At 41.9% G+C, this 17,326-nt stretch overlaps 1 protein-coding gene across 2 annotated transcripts in view; it reads left to right on the top strand.

Annotated features, from left to right (window-relative positions):
- LOC6494778 (cell wall protein IFF6) overlaps positions 1–17,222 on the top strand; it is a 28,517-nt gene extending 11,295 nt beyond the window's left edge. For both annotated transcript variants that reach the window (XM_014907477.3, XM_044715181.1), the window contains exons 3-8: positions 5,120–5,476; positions 6,017–6,099; positions 6,217–6,965; positions 10,226–10,562; positions 11,093–11,557; positions 16,183–17,222. In XM_014907477.3, the coding sequence (XP_014762963.1) occupies positions 5,473–5,476; positions 6,017–6,099; positions 6,217–6,965; positions 10,226–10,562; positions 11,093–11,551 (1,632 nt within the window). In that variant the 5' untranslated portion in view covers positions 5,120–5,472 and the 3' untranslated portion in view covers positions 11,552–11,557; positions 16,183–17,222. The remainder of the gene's footprint in view (positions 1–5,119; positions 5,477–6,016; positions 6,100–6,216; positions 6,966–10,225; positions 10,563–11,092; positions 11,558–16,182) is intronic.
- The last annotated feature ends 104 nt before the right edge of the window (positions 17,223–17,326 follow it).

Raw genomic sequence — 17,326 nt, 5'->3', positions numbered from 1 at the left:
GTTGGGTTTCCTTTTTACTTTTATCCTGGTTATCCTGCCATGCAGAATTTCAATTTCCCAGCTCTCATGCTGATTGCATGAGTTTATAATTAAAATAAATAAATCAGAGCTTGCAAAACCTCATAAATATTGGGTTTCTTCAATTTGTCTGAGAGATTGAATGGCTCCCGAAAGTATGCAACCGAAATGGCAGCATCTCCGGAGAGTCCTTTGAGTTTATGGCTAAACAAAATGTATAACATCCGGATGTTTTCTATTCATACAAGGATTCTCAAAATCCGGTTTGAATAACTGCTTATTGAAATGCCAAAAATGTTTCGCCTTGATAATCGCGCCATAAAGGGCTTAGCCAACAACTGCATAGTGGAGGTCCTGACACACGCCAAAAACAACATTCCATATAAAATGTTAATTTATTGCCAGTATGGGCCATTCCACAAACGATGTTATTATGCAATGGATTGGGAGGGGCTGGGGAGGTGGCATAAACAAGCCCGGAAAAATGCTAAAAAGAATCTACAACACAAATCGGCTAAATTTCAGTTTAAATGTATTTCTATGGCCGAGTGTGGCCTACGAATTTATGACAAACGGAAAACGTTTTTGGGTAGATTTTTCTGCTTTTCTGGTCTCTGCAAAATCAACAAAATGCAATAAATATTTTTTTGGGGCAGATCGCGAAAACAATGGCTTGGCCCACTTATTGATTCCATTTCGATTCACCTCCACCCACGACTCTGCATCTCGGGCAAATGGCCAAGGACCAAAACCGAAAGACAGGACCCTCAACGAAGTTGGTGGCCAACACCTGCTCGTACGTGACCCGGCCAAAGAATTTATGTGTGTCGAAGGAAATCGAAAAGCATTTTTTATGCACGCATCAAATTTATGGCCAAACAAGGCCTGTGCTCTTGGCCAGATAGCTACCATACACCATCCACCTCACCCATTCCAACCTTTCCCTTTATTTTGAGTTTCGCGAGGTCCTGCAGTGCCCGAAAATTCTCTGACAAATATTTACTCACAGATTCCGCCCGCTGGCAACGCGAGTCCTGTCAATCGGCCGATGGGCTTCCAGGGGCGCGGGTCAGTCATGTCACAGCATAGATGAGCTCCACATTGTTTGTTGTCCTTGTGTAGGTTCCTATCAGTTTATGCGGGAGCTTGTCTCTTAATAAAGGGTTTGTTTTTCAGGCAACCATGGCTGGCTGTAATTTGTATTGGTTTAAATTTCTAGCAAAACACACAAATTTAAGGATGCAAAAGAAAAATGAGACCCTAATACGAGGAAAACATAGTAGTGCCATGGGGAGCCATATTTGGCCCACGGCGATGGCCATATCTTTGCCAAAAGTCATCCGATTCTTGAGCGGAATACCTTAATCGATTTCTGGACAGATGCTCCACAAATCTGCATTAAAACCTAGAAACAAATTATTTTTTCGATTTTTTCTCAAATTTTCTAGGGGATCCCCTCCAAAATTTGTAAAATGCCGGGGAAGCCATATTTGGCCCACGGCGATGGCCATATCTTTGCCAATAGTCATCCGATTCTTGAGCGGAACACCTTAATCGATTTCTGGATAGATTCTCCACAAATGTGCATCAAAATCTAAAAACAAATTATTTTTTCGATTTTTTCTCAAGTTCCTAGGGGATACCCTTCAAATTTTGAAAACCGCCTGGGGAGCCATATTTGGCCCACGGCGATGGCCATATCTTTGCCAATAGTCATCCGATTCTTGAGCGGAATACCTTAATCGATTTCTGGACAGATTCTCCACAAATCTGCATTAAAACCTAGAAACAAATTATTTTTTCGATTTTTTCTCAAATTTTCTAGGGGATCCCCTCCAAAATTTGTAAAATGCCGGGGAAGCCATATTTGGCCCACGGCGATGGCCATATCTTTGCCAAAAGTCATCCGATTCTTGAGCGGAATACCTTAATCGATTTCTGGACAGATTCTCCACAAATCTGCATTAAAACCTAGAGACAAATTATTTTTTCGATTTTTTCTCAAATTTTCTAGGGGATCCCCTCCAAAATTTGTAAAATGCCGGGGAAGCCATATTTGGCCCACGGCGATGGCCACATCTTTGCCAATAGTCATCCGATTCTTGAGCGGAATACCTTAATCGATTTCTGGACAGATGCTCCACAAATCTGCATCAAAACCTAGAAACAAATTATTTTTTCGATTTTTTCTCAAATTTTCTAGGGGATCCCCTCCAAAATTTGTAAAATGCCGGGGAAGCCATATTTGGCCCACGGCGATGGCCATATCTTTGCCAAAAGTCATCCGATTCTTGAGCGGAATACCTTAATCGATTTCTGGACAGATGCTCCACAAATCTGCATTAAAACCTAGAAACAAATTATTTTTTCGATTTTTTCTCAAATTTTCTAGGGGATCCCCTCCAAAATTTGTAAAATGCCGGGGAAGCCATATTTGGCCCACGGCGATGGCCATATCTTTGCCAATAGTCATCCGATTCTTGAGCGGAACACCTTAATCGATTTCTGGATAGATTCTCCACAAATGTGCATCAAAATCTAAAAACAAATTATTTTTTCGATTTTTTCTCAAGTTCCTAGGGGATACCCTTCAAATTTTGAAAACCGCCTGGGGAGCCATATTTGGCCCACGGCGATGGCCATATCTTTGCCAATAGTCATCCGATTCTTGAGCGGAATACCTTAATCGATTTCTGGACAGATTCTCCACAAATCTGCATTAAAACCTAGAAACAAATTATTTTTTCGATTTTTTCTCAAATTTTCTAGGGGATCCCCTCCAAAATTTGTAAAATGCCGGGGAAGCCATATTTGGCCCACGGCGATGGCCATATCTTTGCCAATAGTCATCCGATTCTTGAGCGGAATACCTTAATCGATTTCTGGACAGATGCTCCACAAATCTGCATCAAAACCTAGAAACAAATTATTTTTTCGATTTTTTCTCAAATTTCCTAGGGGATTCCCTTCATATTTTGAAAAATGCCAGGGGAGCCATATTTGGCCCACAATTATAGCGTAAATATTGGAGTTTTAAGACCAAAAAAAAATATGTTAAAAAGAAAAAAAAATAATTTAAAAAAACATCCCCCTCCTCCTCGATTCTCATAAGGGGCACTTAAGCTAAATAAAAACCAAAAAAAATTATAAAAATTTTTTTTTTAAGTTTCAAATTAGCTTAAATTTATCCAGGATATGTCGAAATGAGGATTCTTAAGCCATAAAATAAAAGACTTAAAAGATAACTACTTCCATAACCTTACCAATAAATAAAAACTATTTTATTGGAAACTTTCCAAGAACCTTTTATGTATATTATATGATTCTGTGAACAAACCCATTAAAAGCTCTTTGTTTATAACCAGTGGCTGTGCCGTGGAGCATCTCTGTTTCGAAGGATAAAGTGGGTGAATTGTTGGGCCAAAAAGGAGTGGCTCTGCCTAATATATATGATAAGGATGTCCATACAATATGGGCCCTGACCGCCCTCTTTCGGCGCCCCTGTGCGCACTCATTCAAATTTATGCTTATGCCTAAACGCTGATTATGACAAATATGCTACGCTCCACTGGACAGGCATATTTGCCCCACCCCCGAAGCACAGGACCCCCTTTTCCTGGGCAGGATTATTATTTCTGTAGGCCTGTTTGTGCGCTTCTGTTTGTTGGCTTTCGGTCAGTTGACGAAAATCCCAAAATAAATAAAAGTTTTATTATTAGCTCGATGGGGACAAGCGGGTCGAAGGGCGAGCGGGAAACCGGGAGTCAAAGCCCCAGCAAATAGCAGAAAATAAAATGGAATCAAAGCAGGATTTCTGGTTCCATTCTGAAGGCCACTAATGACAGGCACGCACACACCCACCCAGATATACATATATATAATGGTATATAGGATATATGCGGGGGAGTATGTCAACAATTATAATGTGCAAATTGTTTGATACGTGTGCGTGTGTGTTTGTGTGTGATTGTCCTTCTGTCACCTGCCACATTTGCTTTATTGCCGCTCATTAGAGATGCTCGACGAGCAGCAGCAGCAGCAGCAGCAGCAGAAGCCAAAGGGAAACCCTTTCCATCCTCCCTATAATCCTGCCTGATGTTTTACATGTTGCTCTGTTGACTTCCATCACGTATTAGTTTTTTCCTTTAGTCATGTGGCCCCGATTCCCTTTTTGGCCCGCTTGACTGCGATTTGACAGCAAATGACAAAAGATTTCTGCCCGCCAGCTGGTCCGACACTTTGATGAATGGGGTCACCAAGTTGTGGCTTCCAGGATTTACGAGAGAGAGTTCCATACCATGGCACTTAGGGATACAAATGTTTAACGCTTCACTTGTTCAGCTGCACAAATGCATGTAATAACTTTGAAATAATATCTTAAATAGGTATTTTAATATCCATTTTCATGGAAAACGGAGGCAATCAGCTATCCAATTCAGGTCAACTATCACAGAATTAGCCTAAAATAAAGCTCTAAAATAATTGTCTGTTTAAAGCTAACACTTATTATCCGCCTCTTGTTTAGTGATTATAAAATATGTATTTGGTCAACTATTAAATGGAATGCCTAATTACATTTAGAGTTTGCAAAGCTGTTTATAATTATGAAAAATAAATAAAGCTTATTTTGGGAATTAAAATATGAATAAGAGCTATATGGCTTAGGATTTCATGATTCAAGGACTCCACTTGTGTCAATTGTTCTGGCCAAAGCGATTATATTGCATATACGCAGCGTAATTGTCAGAGACGCGACAGTGAGCCCAACAATCCCTCTAAGCCAACAATGGAAGGGTCTGCATCCGGATTCCATCCGGCGTAACTAAGCCCGTAGCTGGGCCAACAAAAAAAGGATTATTTTGATTATTTTGCGTGTTTGCTACGTGTCCATTCCTTCAAAAGAGTGGGTGCTGGAGGCCGTTCATTTCAATGAACTTGCTTTTCAAACGAACATTTTATCATGCTTGGCCAGGCCGAGTTAACCATTTTCCCTCGAACAACAATAAAACGAAGGCCAGTCGGTGCGTGAACTGAAGAAATCTGGGTGGAAATTTGCTTACTTATGTTTGTGCCTTTTTCTGTTTTTCTGCTCTACTTCAAGATATCCAATCCCTGTGGCTAACGAGCTGGCTCAGCTCCGGTGGCGGGAGGACTAAGCGGCGTATTGGCGGAGGTGGTGGCCAGGAGAAGCGCCCAGTCAACGTTTACACGCTCCAGCAGCCGCATAAATTTCCGCATCAATTGGACGTGTACGGTGGCGGTAATTGTAGCCGCCAGGAGCTGGACAGGATCCACCAGCCTGGCACCGGTGTGGCAACAGCAGGGCCACGACAGGAATCAACACTTTTCCAAACCAAAAGTCGACGCCAGCTGCGGCAGAGCGGTGACAGCAGCAGGACCACCACCAGCACAGCAGCCGAACAAATTTACGAAACCAAATTTATTGAAAGTTCAATGGGTAAGGCAACAAAAAGCCCAGTATCCCAGAATCCCACCATCCCAGTACCCCAGCATCCTAGTACCAATATCAACACCCCTAAGCCCACCGAAACAATCACAATCACCAGGCAGCAATAAGAATTTAAATTAAATTTTCGCTTTTTTTCGGCGCAACCCCCCCATTTTTGTGAGCGTCTCCTTCGGATTTTCCCCGTTTCGATTGCGAATGCGAAAAGTTGAAACAGAGAACGCCGTCTGCTGTTTGATTTCAATGTTAAATTTGCATAATTTTGTTAGGGAACATTTTCCGGTTCGGTCCTAAAAGTGAAATACATATAACCTACTCCCCAAAACTTACTTATCCATATATGACAGGCTTTTACTTTTATCCATGTATCATATATCATAGAATTCCCCCACAAGTAACTTCAAAACTATTTGCTGAATTTAAACAATCCTTATTTGATGATGAAATGATGGGCAAATATGTATGTGATATATGACTCTGTACTGACATTTAAGTTTAAAGTTTTAAAGGACATTTTTTCTGCCTGCTTAGCCCAAACAATGGACGACATGGTCTTTCAGTGCAACAATCAAAATTCGATTTATGTCCTTAATGCCAGCTATAGTGCATATGGGGTAAGTCCTTTGCAATGAGGATACTGCTCTCTGTCCAACCGACTGTCTGAACTTTACTTTCCATCTTTCTCTCTCTTTTTCTCTCTGGTGTCCTATCTCTGTCGACCATCTTGGCAGGACTTTAGCACATATGCGGCAACAACGCGTGAAATAAATGGCAGCCGGAGCAGAGTGGCGAATCCAATCGAGGCAACTTGCTCGAGTGGCGTTGTGCAACATAAATTCAAAACTTTTGGCAATTCCAAAGCAACGGCAGCAGCAGTAGCAGCAGCATCCGCATCAGTAGAAGCAGCCACAACAACATCAGGAGCAGGAATAGGAACAGGAACAGCAGCGGAAAGCGCATCAAACTACGTAAATCCTGTCGCTACATCAATGTCAACCGCAATGTGTTCACCGGCAACGGCGGCCCTGCAAAAATTGTTCAATTGCAGCGTCGGCGGAGCCTGCCAAAATGTCACCCACACTCAGGCCCTCGGCAGCCACAACAACAACCACAGCAGCAGCAGCAGCAACAGCAACAGCAACAACAATGGGAGCCACAACAATAGCTGCCTGTCAGCGACAGGCATAGGAGGAGGTGGAGGTGGACAGAATGGCCGGAATCAACATCACAACCGGAGCCGTTGCGGGGAGTCGCTTGAGGGCGCGGCAAGTGGGCCAGCCTCAGGATCCGCAGGGGCAGGTGGTGGCGGAGCAGCAGGAGCCACAACGGCGGGCGGCCTCCCTCCACTCTTGGCCAAGAAGAAATGCACCAATGTCAAATCAGCGCTTATTGCCAAGAAGACAAAGTTTCTCAAATATCTCGAAGAAGAAAAATGGCGCAGCAACGCTGCGGCAGCGCCGGAAGATGCTGGTACCGTCAGGTATGTAAGAGTCCTTACACTAAGAAATAATTCGGCTTAAAATATAAAAAAAAAAACCTCACAAAATAGCCTCAAACAATAAACTTTTTTCATTAGATAATATTTCTCTTAAGACTTTGATTTATATTTTATTTTTATTGAAGTCTTCCCTTTCTTATTTATTTTTAATTAATATTTTCAAGTGTAGCGGCACGTGTGTGTGTGTGCGTTTTACGCCATCATAGCTAACAATCTTCGTGCCGCCGCAAAAACTTATAAATTCCCATAAATGTTATAAGGCATCGTGCAGGCAGAAGCAGCAGCGGCACCAGTGAGCTGCAAAATGTGGCAACTTTTTATGACGGCAATCGTGGCGCCGCGTCTTCAGGCTCTCCCGACCAGGCTTAGTTGCCATGCCAAAGTGGTTTCTCATTAAGTTGACGGAGTGCCGTGCGAATTGCATTCCAGCTTTCAGGCATTCGATTATTGCTTAATTAATTATTGAACTGTCCAGGCGACAAAATTGAGTTCAGCCTTCCGACTTACACAACCTGAATCCTACTAAGATAGACCCATTTCTCATGGTTGACTGCCTTATCCTTGGCCCTGGCTTTCTCAGTTGTTGCGGCTTTTAAGCGCATTCAATTACACAGGCCAACAGCAAAAAATCTCCACGCATAATTTTACCTGCTCCATAACCTTTAGGCTCTCCTGAACCAAAGTCCAGAACAAACATAGGTTCTATCACCCACCGTTTCCGCGGTACACCTAAGAGAAGAAATTGATCAAATTTTACCATATATTGAATTATGTAGGCCGTGAAATGGCTACGACCATCATTGTTTCCAGTACATATCATTTTTGAAATGTATGTGTACCAACTAAAATTAAAAAATGGTATCTAACAGTTACCATATCTTTGGAATACTCATCCAAAGTTGAAATCTCAGATTTTCTACGTTAATTTTTTCTCTTCTATGATTTTTCCCCAAACATTTTTCTATGGAAGATTTTTATTTTCTTATTGAAATCAGTAGATCATACCATGTTTTAATTTTTGATTTAAGGAAAAACTCGGAATAATTTTATTGAATTTAATATAGGTGGTTCAACAATATTTTCTTAAATTAAATTGGAGTTTTTAATCTCATATTTTCAAAAAGTCATGGCTATCTACAACTTCTGTAAAGCTTTACTAAACAAGCTGAACCTGCAATAGATACGTTTTGAATATAGAAACAGTTTTAGATATCCATGACTTTTTGAAAATATGAGATTAAAAACTCCAATTTAATTTAAGAAAATATTGTTGAACCACCTATATTAAATTCAATAAAATTATTCCGAGTTTTTCCTTAAATCCAAAATTAAAACATGGTATGATCTACTGATTTCAATAAGAAAATAAAAATCTTCCATAGAAAAATGTTTGGGGAAAAATCATAGAAGAGAAAAAATTAACGTAGAAAATCTGAGATTTCAACTTTGGATGAGTATTCCAAAGATATGGTAACTGTTAGATACCATTTTTTAATTTTAGTTGGTACACATACATTTCAAAAATGATATGTACTGGAAACAATAATGGTCGTAGCCATTTCACGGCCTACATAATTCAATATATGGTAAAATCTGATCAATTTCTTCTCTTAGGTGTACCGCGGAAACGGTGGGTGATAGCACCTATGTTTGTTCTGGACTTTGGTTCAGGGGAGCCTAAAGATTATGGAGCAGGTAAAATTATGCGTGGAGGAAAAAAAAAGTTGGAAATTGTCGGCCTGTGTTATCTGTCAGCGGACACTTTGTTTCAGCCGCGAAACTTTGCTGCATTGTTCATGAAGTCATAAGTTTTGATCATCATCGCTTAGCAATTTAGTTGCCAGTGACGAAGGCAGCCCACCCATCCACCCAACCACCTCCCGACAAGCCAGCCAGTCATTTGCGAAATTGAAAAATTAACGCGCTCGGCATAAACATAAAGTAAGGCGAGTAACGCAGAAAGCAGTCAAGCTTAACGCGACTTAAAAGGGGGGGTGGGTCGAAAAAGTTGATTAAAATGCAGGCCCAGCCTTCTGAATGGATGGCTGGTCATAAATGTTCATATTGAAGTGCAATTTGAGACTGCAAGTAGCACTTAAAGGAGACTTTTACTGCAAATCGTATAAATTGCCAAAAGAAAAAGTGCATATTGAAGTATAATAATCATATTTTAAGGCCTGCAACCGAAAAGAAAACTTCTTCTCATACCACAAGAACCTCCCAAAGGCTCCTGACATCACTCATACGGCTTACGAGAGCGTAAAGTTTTCGAGTTCCCGCCACAGAGCCGGCACACTCCACCACTTTTGGCCCTATCCCTTATCCCCTTTGGCAATAATGATGTCAAAGTTCGTTCACTGAAAATTTCGCAGCAAAGGCGGCTGAGAAAATTTCATTAATTGCATCATGAAAAGGAGAGGCACGGCCTGGGGGGGATGGGTCTCGGTTCTGCTTTGATTTATTAGTACCCAGTGCGCATTTAATTAGTAAACGTCAGCCGACAAAAAAAAGGAGAGAGTGCAGCCCTCTTACTTTTTTAGTCACCATGGAGTAGCTCCTCCTGCTACTGCTTTCTTTGGCATTTTCATTATACACGGCGGAATACGGCGGCACGGTGGAAATTCTCCGGAGCACATTCATCAACTTTCTGGAGCCGGATGGCAACACCAGCAGAACTGACAAGAATGACACACCCGCACCCGGGTGTGTGATGCAAAATAACTGCGCAAATTTGTTGTGCAAAGTTACTTACTTTTCATATATTTTTTCATACTGGTGGCCTTTTTGCATCCTGCAGTTTTTATAGAAGCTATATTAATTTTAAATCCCCGACAGGTATTAAAGCCAATGCAGAAAAAAGTGTCTTAATTTAGCCTGAACTAAGAGTTGAAAAGTCCTTTGAAACGCCACAAATTAAATCATTCTATTGGGTTTCCTATTCATTAGGTTTTAATTGCAGGAATGAAAAGTTATAGCGGCTTAGGGCTTTATAAAAATATATTAACTAGGAAGGATCATTTTAGTTTAATCCGTAGTTAACTTGCCTATAATATATACATCCCACTTTCATATCAATTTGCATGGGCACGCACTAGGGGTCCTTTCCCCACTCTACCCAATATCCTTGCCCCACACGTACTCCCTAATCGGCAGCGTTCTTCCGCGCCACTTGCAACCATTTGATACGCGTTTAGTTTAGTCAACCAGAAGCTAAATAAACTTTCATTTAACATGCTCGACAGCAATTGGGCGCAATTGGAGCCACCACCCAGCCGGAACAACAATGGCGGGAACTTGAAAAATCAGAGCATCAGTCGCGAACAGGCCGGAGGAGCAGGGACTGCAAATGGAAATGGATGTTCCAGTGGTAGGGGCATGGGCATGGGCAGTGCCAGCGGCAGTGGCAGTGGAAGTGGAAGTGAGCAACGGCAGCTGAATAAATTGAACAACTGGAGCATGCATAATGAGGACAACATCGCACTGACCACCACCCAGCAACAACGGCTCTACCAGGAGGCAGCCGATATTTTGGGTCTAAGCTGCAGCCTCTGTGATAATTGCCGATGCCTGGACTGTCAGGTGAGTTGAATAGAATTTATGGATTCAGAAGGTGGGCTTTCCCAGATAGGACAACAATTTTTGTTTGACAACAGCCAGGCCTGCTAAACTATCCAGAAATTAAGATCTGGCGGGATTTCAATTCTTTAAAGAGTATTCATGAATTTTAAATGAGTTTTCAGCGGTTCTAGACGTTGAATTTTTGATAAGTTACAGTCTGTTTCAGGCGATTAACTAGGTCTTAAATATTTAACGACCCTAACAAGAGTAATGGTTAAATCATAAATTTTTAAAAAGTGAGAAATTCAGAAATCAATAAACAAAAAGATAAGCCTTTTGAAATGATTTTTAGATAGATGTTTATTAAAAGAAATAGATTATAGTATTTAATATTACTTAAAAATAATATTTGTTGCCTTGAATGAAGTTGCCATATAGCCATACAGCCTAGTTGTTAGTCAGTACCACTATATCCACTTAGACCCACCCAGGGCAATCAAGTGCTCAATCGCAATCTCAACACAATCATCAATCTACGGATTCATTCGCAGAGTGGTTACTTTGACTGTGACGACGACGACGAGAGCTACTCGGAGCACTCGCTGATGGACGATGAGTTCGAGTACGATGAGTACGAGTACGACTGCAGTGTGGAGGAGCTTCAGGCGATGCTGACAGCAGGCGGTGGGGGCAGCGGGAGCATCGAGGGACAGAATTGGAATTGGAATTCCCCGACCAACAACCCATGCTGCCAACTGGACACCCACCTGCAACTACCGTCGGACAATGGGGAATCCCATCCCGTCAAAACACAGAAGCAGCCGGAACAGGAGCCCGACCCAGAGCCAGTGTCGGAGTCGGAGTCGGGGAATGTCGGACATCGGGTGGCCATTGATTTTGATTTAATTAACGCCACTTGCAGCCAAGTGCTGGAAAATTGTGAAACATTCAACGATTTGAGTTTGCTGGATGCCGCTGCCGCCGCCGGAGCCGAGCGTCCTTTTACGTAAATCAAGGTAGGTGTCCGGTATTTGTCTGTTTTTTTTGGGGGGATTTTGGGGAATAGCATTGAGTAACTTCAACGACTGTATGACAAGCATATCCCATGACTAGAGAGGAAAGGATTTGTTTTCAGTTCGGGCTTTGAGGCAAGGATTCTGGCCAAAATACAGTGCGTACACGGTATGGGGAAAACTATTCCAATCAAATTCATTTCATTTGAATCAAAAGCTTTTACTTAAATTGAATTTCGATTGAATACTTCGCGTGTTTTATTTTTCGAGTGTACAATAACAATTTCTCAGTCGTTTCCTGGCCGTGAGAATAAAATTGGGGTTTATGCAAAAATGAGCAAATTGCATTTTATTCCATGCGAACCAAAACAAAAAAAAAACAGCAGTCAAAAGGATCTAAAAATGCCGCTGAGTTGGCAGAGCTTAACCCAAAGCTTGGCTAACGAAATTCTGGGCGGGATTGAGTGTACGGCGGAAGTGGGCGGAGAGAGCGGGTGGCGATGGAACCGCAACAGTGGCAAAATGGCCAGGCACTTGGTCAGTTTATTGCATTTAGTCAAGTTTTGTTGTTTGCATGGACGATTGTTGGCAACAAATGAAATGCGGTGTTTCTGCAGGGGCAAGGATAGAGCTTCCACAGGATGGGGGAAAAATGCGCGTGAAACAGAAGCTGAGGGTCAGCAAATTTGATTTTCACACACACAGTCGAAATACTCCATATTTGTTGAGGGCTCAAAGCAATATGCAAAACATGCATTTCCGTTTTTATTTTTCTGAACCGAAACTAAGAGTCCTTTTCCCCCTTTATTTTCTGTGTGTGTGTGTGTGTGTGTGTTTAAACTTTTTCAAGCTGCTCTCGTTTTGTTTGTGAGGTTTTTTTTTATTTGGTCGCCTTATTCAATTGAAATGCATTGCAACAAAGAGCACAAAAAAAGGCATGCCCGAGCTATGAAAAATTCATTGCCATCAAAATGGCAAACGGCAAAAATGGCAAAAAAAAGGCGGATGAACTGGGAACGGAACTTAAATCGAATTACATTTGCCAAATGAAATTTAAAGAGCCGACGAAGAGGCCCGAGAAGCCTCCCAAAGACCCGCCGAGTGAATAATGACTGTTACAAGCGTTGGCAATAAATAGGATGTGCTACTCCAACCTCTCCATCCGCACCATCCTCTTAGCCAAGCTCCACTGCACGGCGGCAGCCAAAAGCCGAAGCATCCAAAGCCTACTGCCTAAGCCCCTGGGGGCTTAATGTCTACAATGCTCTGCGTGCTCCCAGTTCGCCCCTCTCGAGGCCCAATATGTGGGTGTCGGCCAAGTGCATTGGCTGTTGTTTAACCTTCGGCCGTGCTCCGCCATATGTTGGCCAGTTGCCAGCCTGCCAGCGAATTTCTTCCTGCCAACCCCAAAGACAATGCACTAAAAACGAGATCCTTTTTCCAAAAAAACTTTCTCTATTCTCGGCCTGGCTCGGATGCCTCGCATGTGGCAGCTACTTATGCAATTTCTGCCACCAGGGGGTGTGCTTTATTGAAAAATCACTCTACCTTAGATTTTCCGCCACGGCCAATTGAGCACATTACCTTTACAAACACATCCTTACCATCACATCCTTACTAACACCCACACACACATACTTACATATGTGAAAAGCCCGCATTTAGACCGAAAGCGCCGGCCATAAAACCTTTCTCTGGAAAATGAAATTTTACGCAACCGCCACAGAAGTTGAAACATTTTGTGTTTACGAAGGTTTTTATTTTCAATTTGCCACATGGACAGTGGTCGGTTGTTGTTTTCACTGCATTGGATAGAGAATTAATTTGTTTATCCTTTATAGAATTTTTTCGAGTGTTTCGAGTATTTAACCAAAAGTCATCTATCAAATTAATGAACCCGCCAAGTCAAACTTTGGCAGTTCAGTGCGGTGGTGGTCCCTGGGACTGACAGTCGTCGGAGGCTAAGCTTAAGTGCTCCTAACCACGGTGCAATTGCAAATCCGAAACGGAATCCCAATCCGAATGCAATTGCCATTAGGAACTCAACCGCACAGCGCCCACAACGGCCACGCCTCCGCTTAATGATGCTTGATTTAATTAATGCCGCATTACCTACCTAGTAGGGGCCCCAGCTTACCCCACTTGGAGACTCCGGCTCGAATTGGGAATGCTACAGGGCCGGATGGCAATTGGAAATTGTGAGCGGCTGTTATGGGGAAAGGAAACGGAATGAATGCTATGGGGGTAAGGATAAGGGGAAAAGGGCTGGCAGGATGAACCACATTGCCATTTGCTGATGATGATAATTTATTGCCCCGAAGGGCTTACAAAGTTGCCTGCTCCACCCACTTAGCCCGGCCCACAGCTCGGCCCCAGCTCGGCCCTGGCCATGGCTCCTTGGAGGAAACGATTTCCGTTTCGGGCTGGCCCAAAGCGTGGGCAAATATTTGCAATGGCTTTCTATTTCCACAGCCAGACCAAACAAATTGTTTACAATATTTATTGTTTGTTCGATGTTCTGCGGCCGTTGACAATGATGAAATGGCCAGAATCGGACTCCGGATCCACCCAGTCAGGGAAATCAGCGCATGTGACTTGACCAATACAGTCACAGGACACTGTTGTCTTGTCCTGGATGTCTGGTAGCTTGGGTCAGAGGCAATCGGACGGCGTCAATGCTCATTTCCGTCGACATATTTTCATTTCCTTTCGACTTTTTGCTCCATTTTTGCCGTGTCTGTTTGTCCAAGGATTACCAGCAGCTGGCACTCCTTCCGCTCTGCCATAGTCCTTCGTCCGTTACCAGCGAAAATTGTAATTCATTAAACTTTATTGTCCAGCGTTCTCGTTTTCTCGTTGACCTCGCCGTTGAGAGTTCGACTTCAGTTTAATTTGTTTTTGAGACCGGAAAACCTCATTTATGGCCCATGTACGCGAAACGAAACTTTTTGGCAAACAGAAATAATAAAAAAAAAAAATAAATACAAAATCTGAGAGAAATAAAACACAGAAACGCACACAAAATCATAATTAAAATTTTCAATAAAATCTCTGTTAGCAGAGAGGAGCCCCCGAAAAGCAAACACAACCGCTTCTGCTTGCCTGCTAATTATAAATTATAATTTTCCAGATCCTTTGTTGCCAAAATTAATCTTAATGAAATTATTCAAACAAAAGTTTTCTGCAATCGCTGGGGCGGGTCGAGCCGGTGCGGCGCTTTGGGACTTGTACTCCTGCCCGACGGCAATTAATTTCGCTCAACATTCATGGACAAAGTGAGGCACGTTTCGATAATGAAAGCCGCAAACGGCCACGCCTCCTCCATTCAGGCGGCTCACGCCTCCTACTAATTGTGCTAACAACTTGATTCCAGCTGAGCAACTTTCTGTGCTCAGCAGTCGGTCTCAAAAATAGCCTACCGCACCACATAAAAGTGCCACACACCCACAAGGAAAAAAGAAAAAAAAAAGGAAAGTTTCGAGTGTGTGCGAGTTCTGGGCGGCCCCAAAATGTATGCTATCTAATTGTTAAAGCATCAAGCAAAAAAAAAATGCCACAAATTTGCGAGCCAAAGAACGAATATTTCGGTCTCTTGTCTGTCCCAGACCAGGTCCTTCCTGTCTCCTCCGGCCTGGCAGATGAAAATCAGGCTCTGGCGCTCCTTCACTGCAGTTTCATAAATTTGAATTTCAAATTTAATACACACACGCATAGAACGAAGCCCAAAGTGCCTCAGATACCGACTCACAGATACCTAAATTTTAAATTTCGGCAAGAGCCATACCTGTGGAGTGGAAGTCAGAGTATCCTGGCGTATATCAGTTAGCTAGCTGTTATCTTTGCACGTCAGACTGACAGATGCAAAGTGATATCCTTCAGAGTTCAGCCTGTTGCTGACAGTCCTGGCGATCAAAAAGATGAGCATGCCCGTCCCGATTCTTGCCACTTCCAGAGCATTTTCCGCAAAGCAAAGTTTCCTTTCGATGCTCAAAAGTTGGAAAGTTCTATCCTTATGCAAATTGATTTGTGTCGTGTGTGTTTCGGCTACAATTTTACCTTCGGTGCGATGCGGTGCGGTATGCGGACGTGTGGGCGTTCTTATACTTGTATTCATATGTATTTATTTGATTAAGGTCTCGGCACGGCCTGGTATTTTGCGTTTACATTGTAAACTGGAAGAAAACACAGAACTATTAACAAGACATAGTCGGGGGATAAATTAATTAAAATGTCAACGTGAATTTATCTTTCGCTTTAGCCATGTTTGCCGAAACCAATTTCAGTTTCGTATACGAAACTTGACAAAAGTTACTTCCTGCCACGGGGGTGACGGAAGGACACTCCAGGATCTTTGAGGCTAGGCAGGACATAATTTTAAAGCCACAAAAAGACGAAAACATGTCTCTGAATTTTTTATGAGATGGCCAGATAGTATACGAGCCATAGCTTTGATGTGCATATCCTTAAAGATGGTTAACACAAGTTTATTATTAAAATAAGTATAAGAACTTTATCTAGGAAGCATTGAATGATTTAATTAAAAGTAAGATCCAAGAATACCTACAAGAGCCCTTTGTTTCCTTTTCCACTTTGATTTAATTAATGCTTACCTTTTGATACTCATACAGGTATCGGATCCGTGTGTGTTCCGAGGGAAACCCAATCAGAAATCGGACACTGCAGCTAATTAAAGATTAACGACCGCCAAGGCCCATTAATTGCAACTGACACCTTAACAGTGGCGTGTGTGTGGACACACGCGCCCCGAGCTGATTGCGTTTCACTTAATTTTTTATTTAAATTGATTTAAATTAAGTTCCCAAACGCTAAATAAAGATAGATATTGAATGAACTAAACGATTTGCTGGTTAAATAGATAGATTTCGCTGCCATATGCTGCGACGTATGTATCCTAGACACAAAATATGATTATACAGACTAGTGTATATAGTGGACTTTATGCAAAATTAAATTTTGATTGCGAACCCAGTGGGTCAACAAACAAAACGTAAATAAATTAATTGCGAATTTCAATTTCAATTGAGAGAGCGTAAATTCAATTTCAGCGAACAACAGAATGGCTGGCAGCGGAAATCTGAATTTCAGTGATTATTATCAGTAAACATATAAAATGGTATTACACCCAGCAAATAATATAAAAAACCGATATTCGGGCCTAACCGAACTTTGTATACCCTTGCAGAATCCCCATAATTCAAAATATAATTGTTTCCTTGAAGAAATCCATCTCCCAATCCGGTGGATTAAAGAAATCAAAACCCCTATACATCATGTATATGGAGGCATTACAAAAACCATAAATGGAAAATACCCTGCAAGGATATAACAATTGTGCCAATTTAATATTGATATGCCAATGTTTTCCGAATTGGAATGAATTACAAAACAAAACAAAAGAAAGCAAAGTAAAAATAAAGCCGAATAACAAAAGGATTATTTGGCCAGCAGTCGGACAAACGAACTACTATTTGAAAATTCAATAAAATATTTATCTCGAAATCTATGTAAAGGTTTAATGTTTGGTAGTGCTTAAGTACTTAAGAATTTTCGTGTGATGCTTTTCATTCGTTTAATTGATTTAAAATCAAAGAGAAACATTGGAAATATACATATATTTGTGTTGGAAAATGAAGACCGAAACTTTGGCTATGAGTTTTTTGTTTTTTTGGTCTGGTTCGGTGCGGGGGTGCCATGACAGGGGTCATGGGTCAGGGATCGGTCATGAGCCGGAGCTGGAACGCCGGAGAGCAC

This window comes from Drosophila ananassae, chromosome 3L (genome assembly GCF_017639315.1).
Source record: "Drosophila ananassae strain 14024-0371.13 chromosome 3L, ASM1763931v2, whole genome shotgun sequence".
Classification (NCBI taxonomy): Eukaryota; Metazoa; Arthropoda; class Insecta; order Diptera; family Drosophilidae; genus Drosophila; species Drosophila ananassae.
Note: the sequence above shows the minus strand (reverse complement) of the source record. Positions and strands in the feature narration are given on the sequence as shown.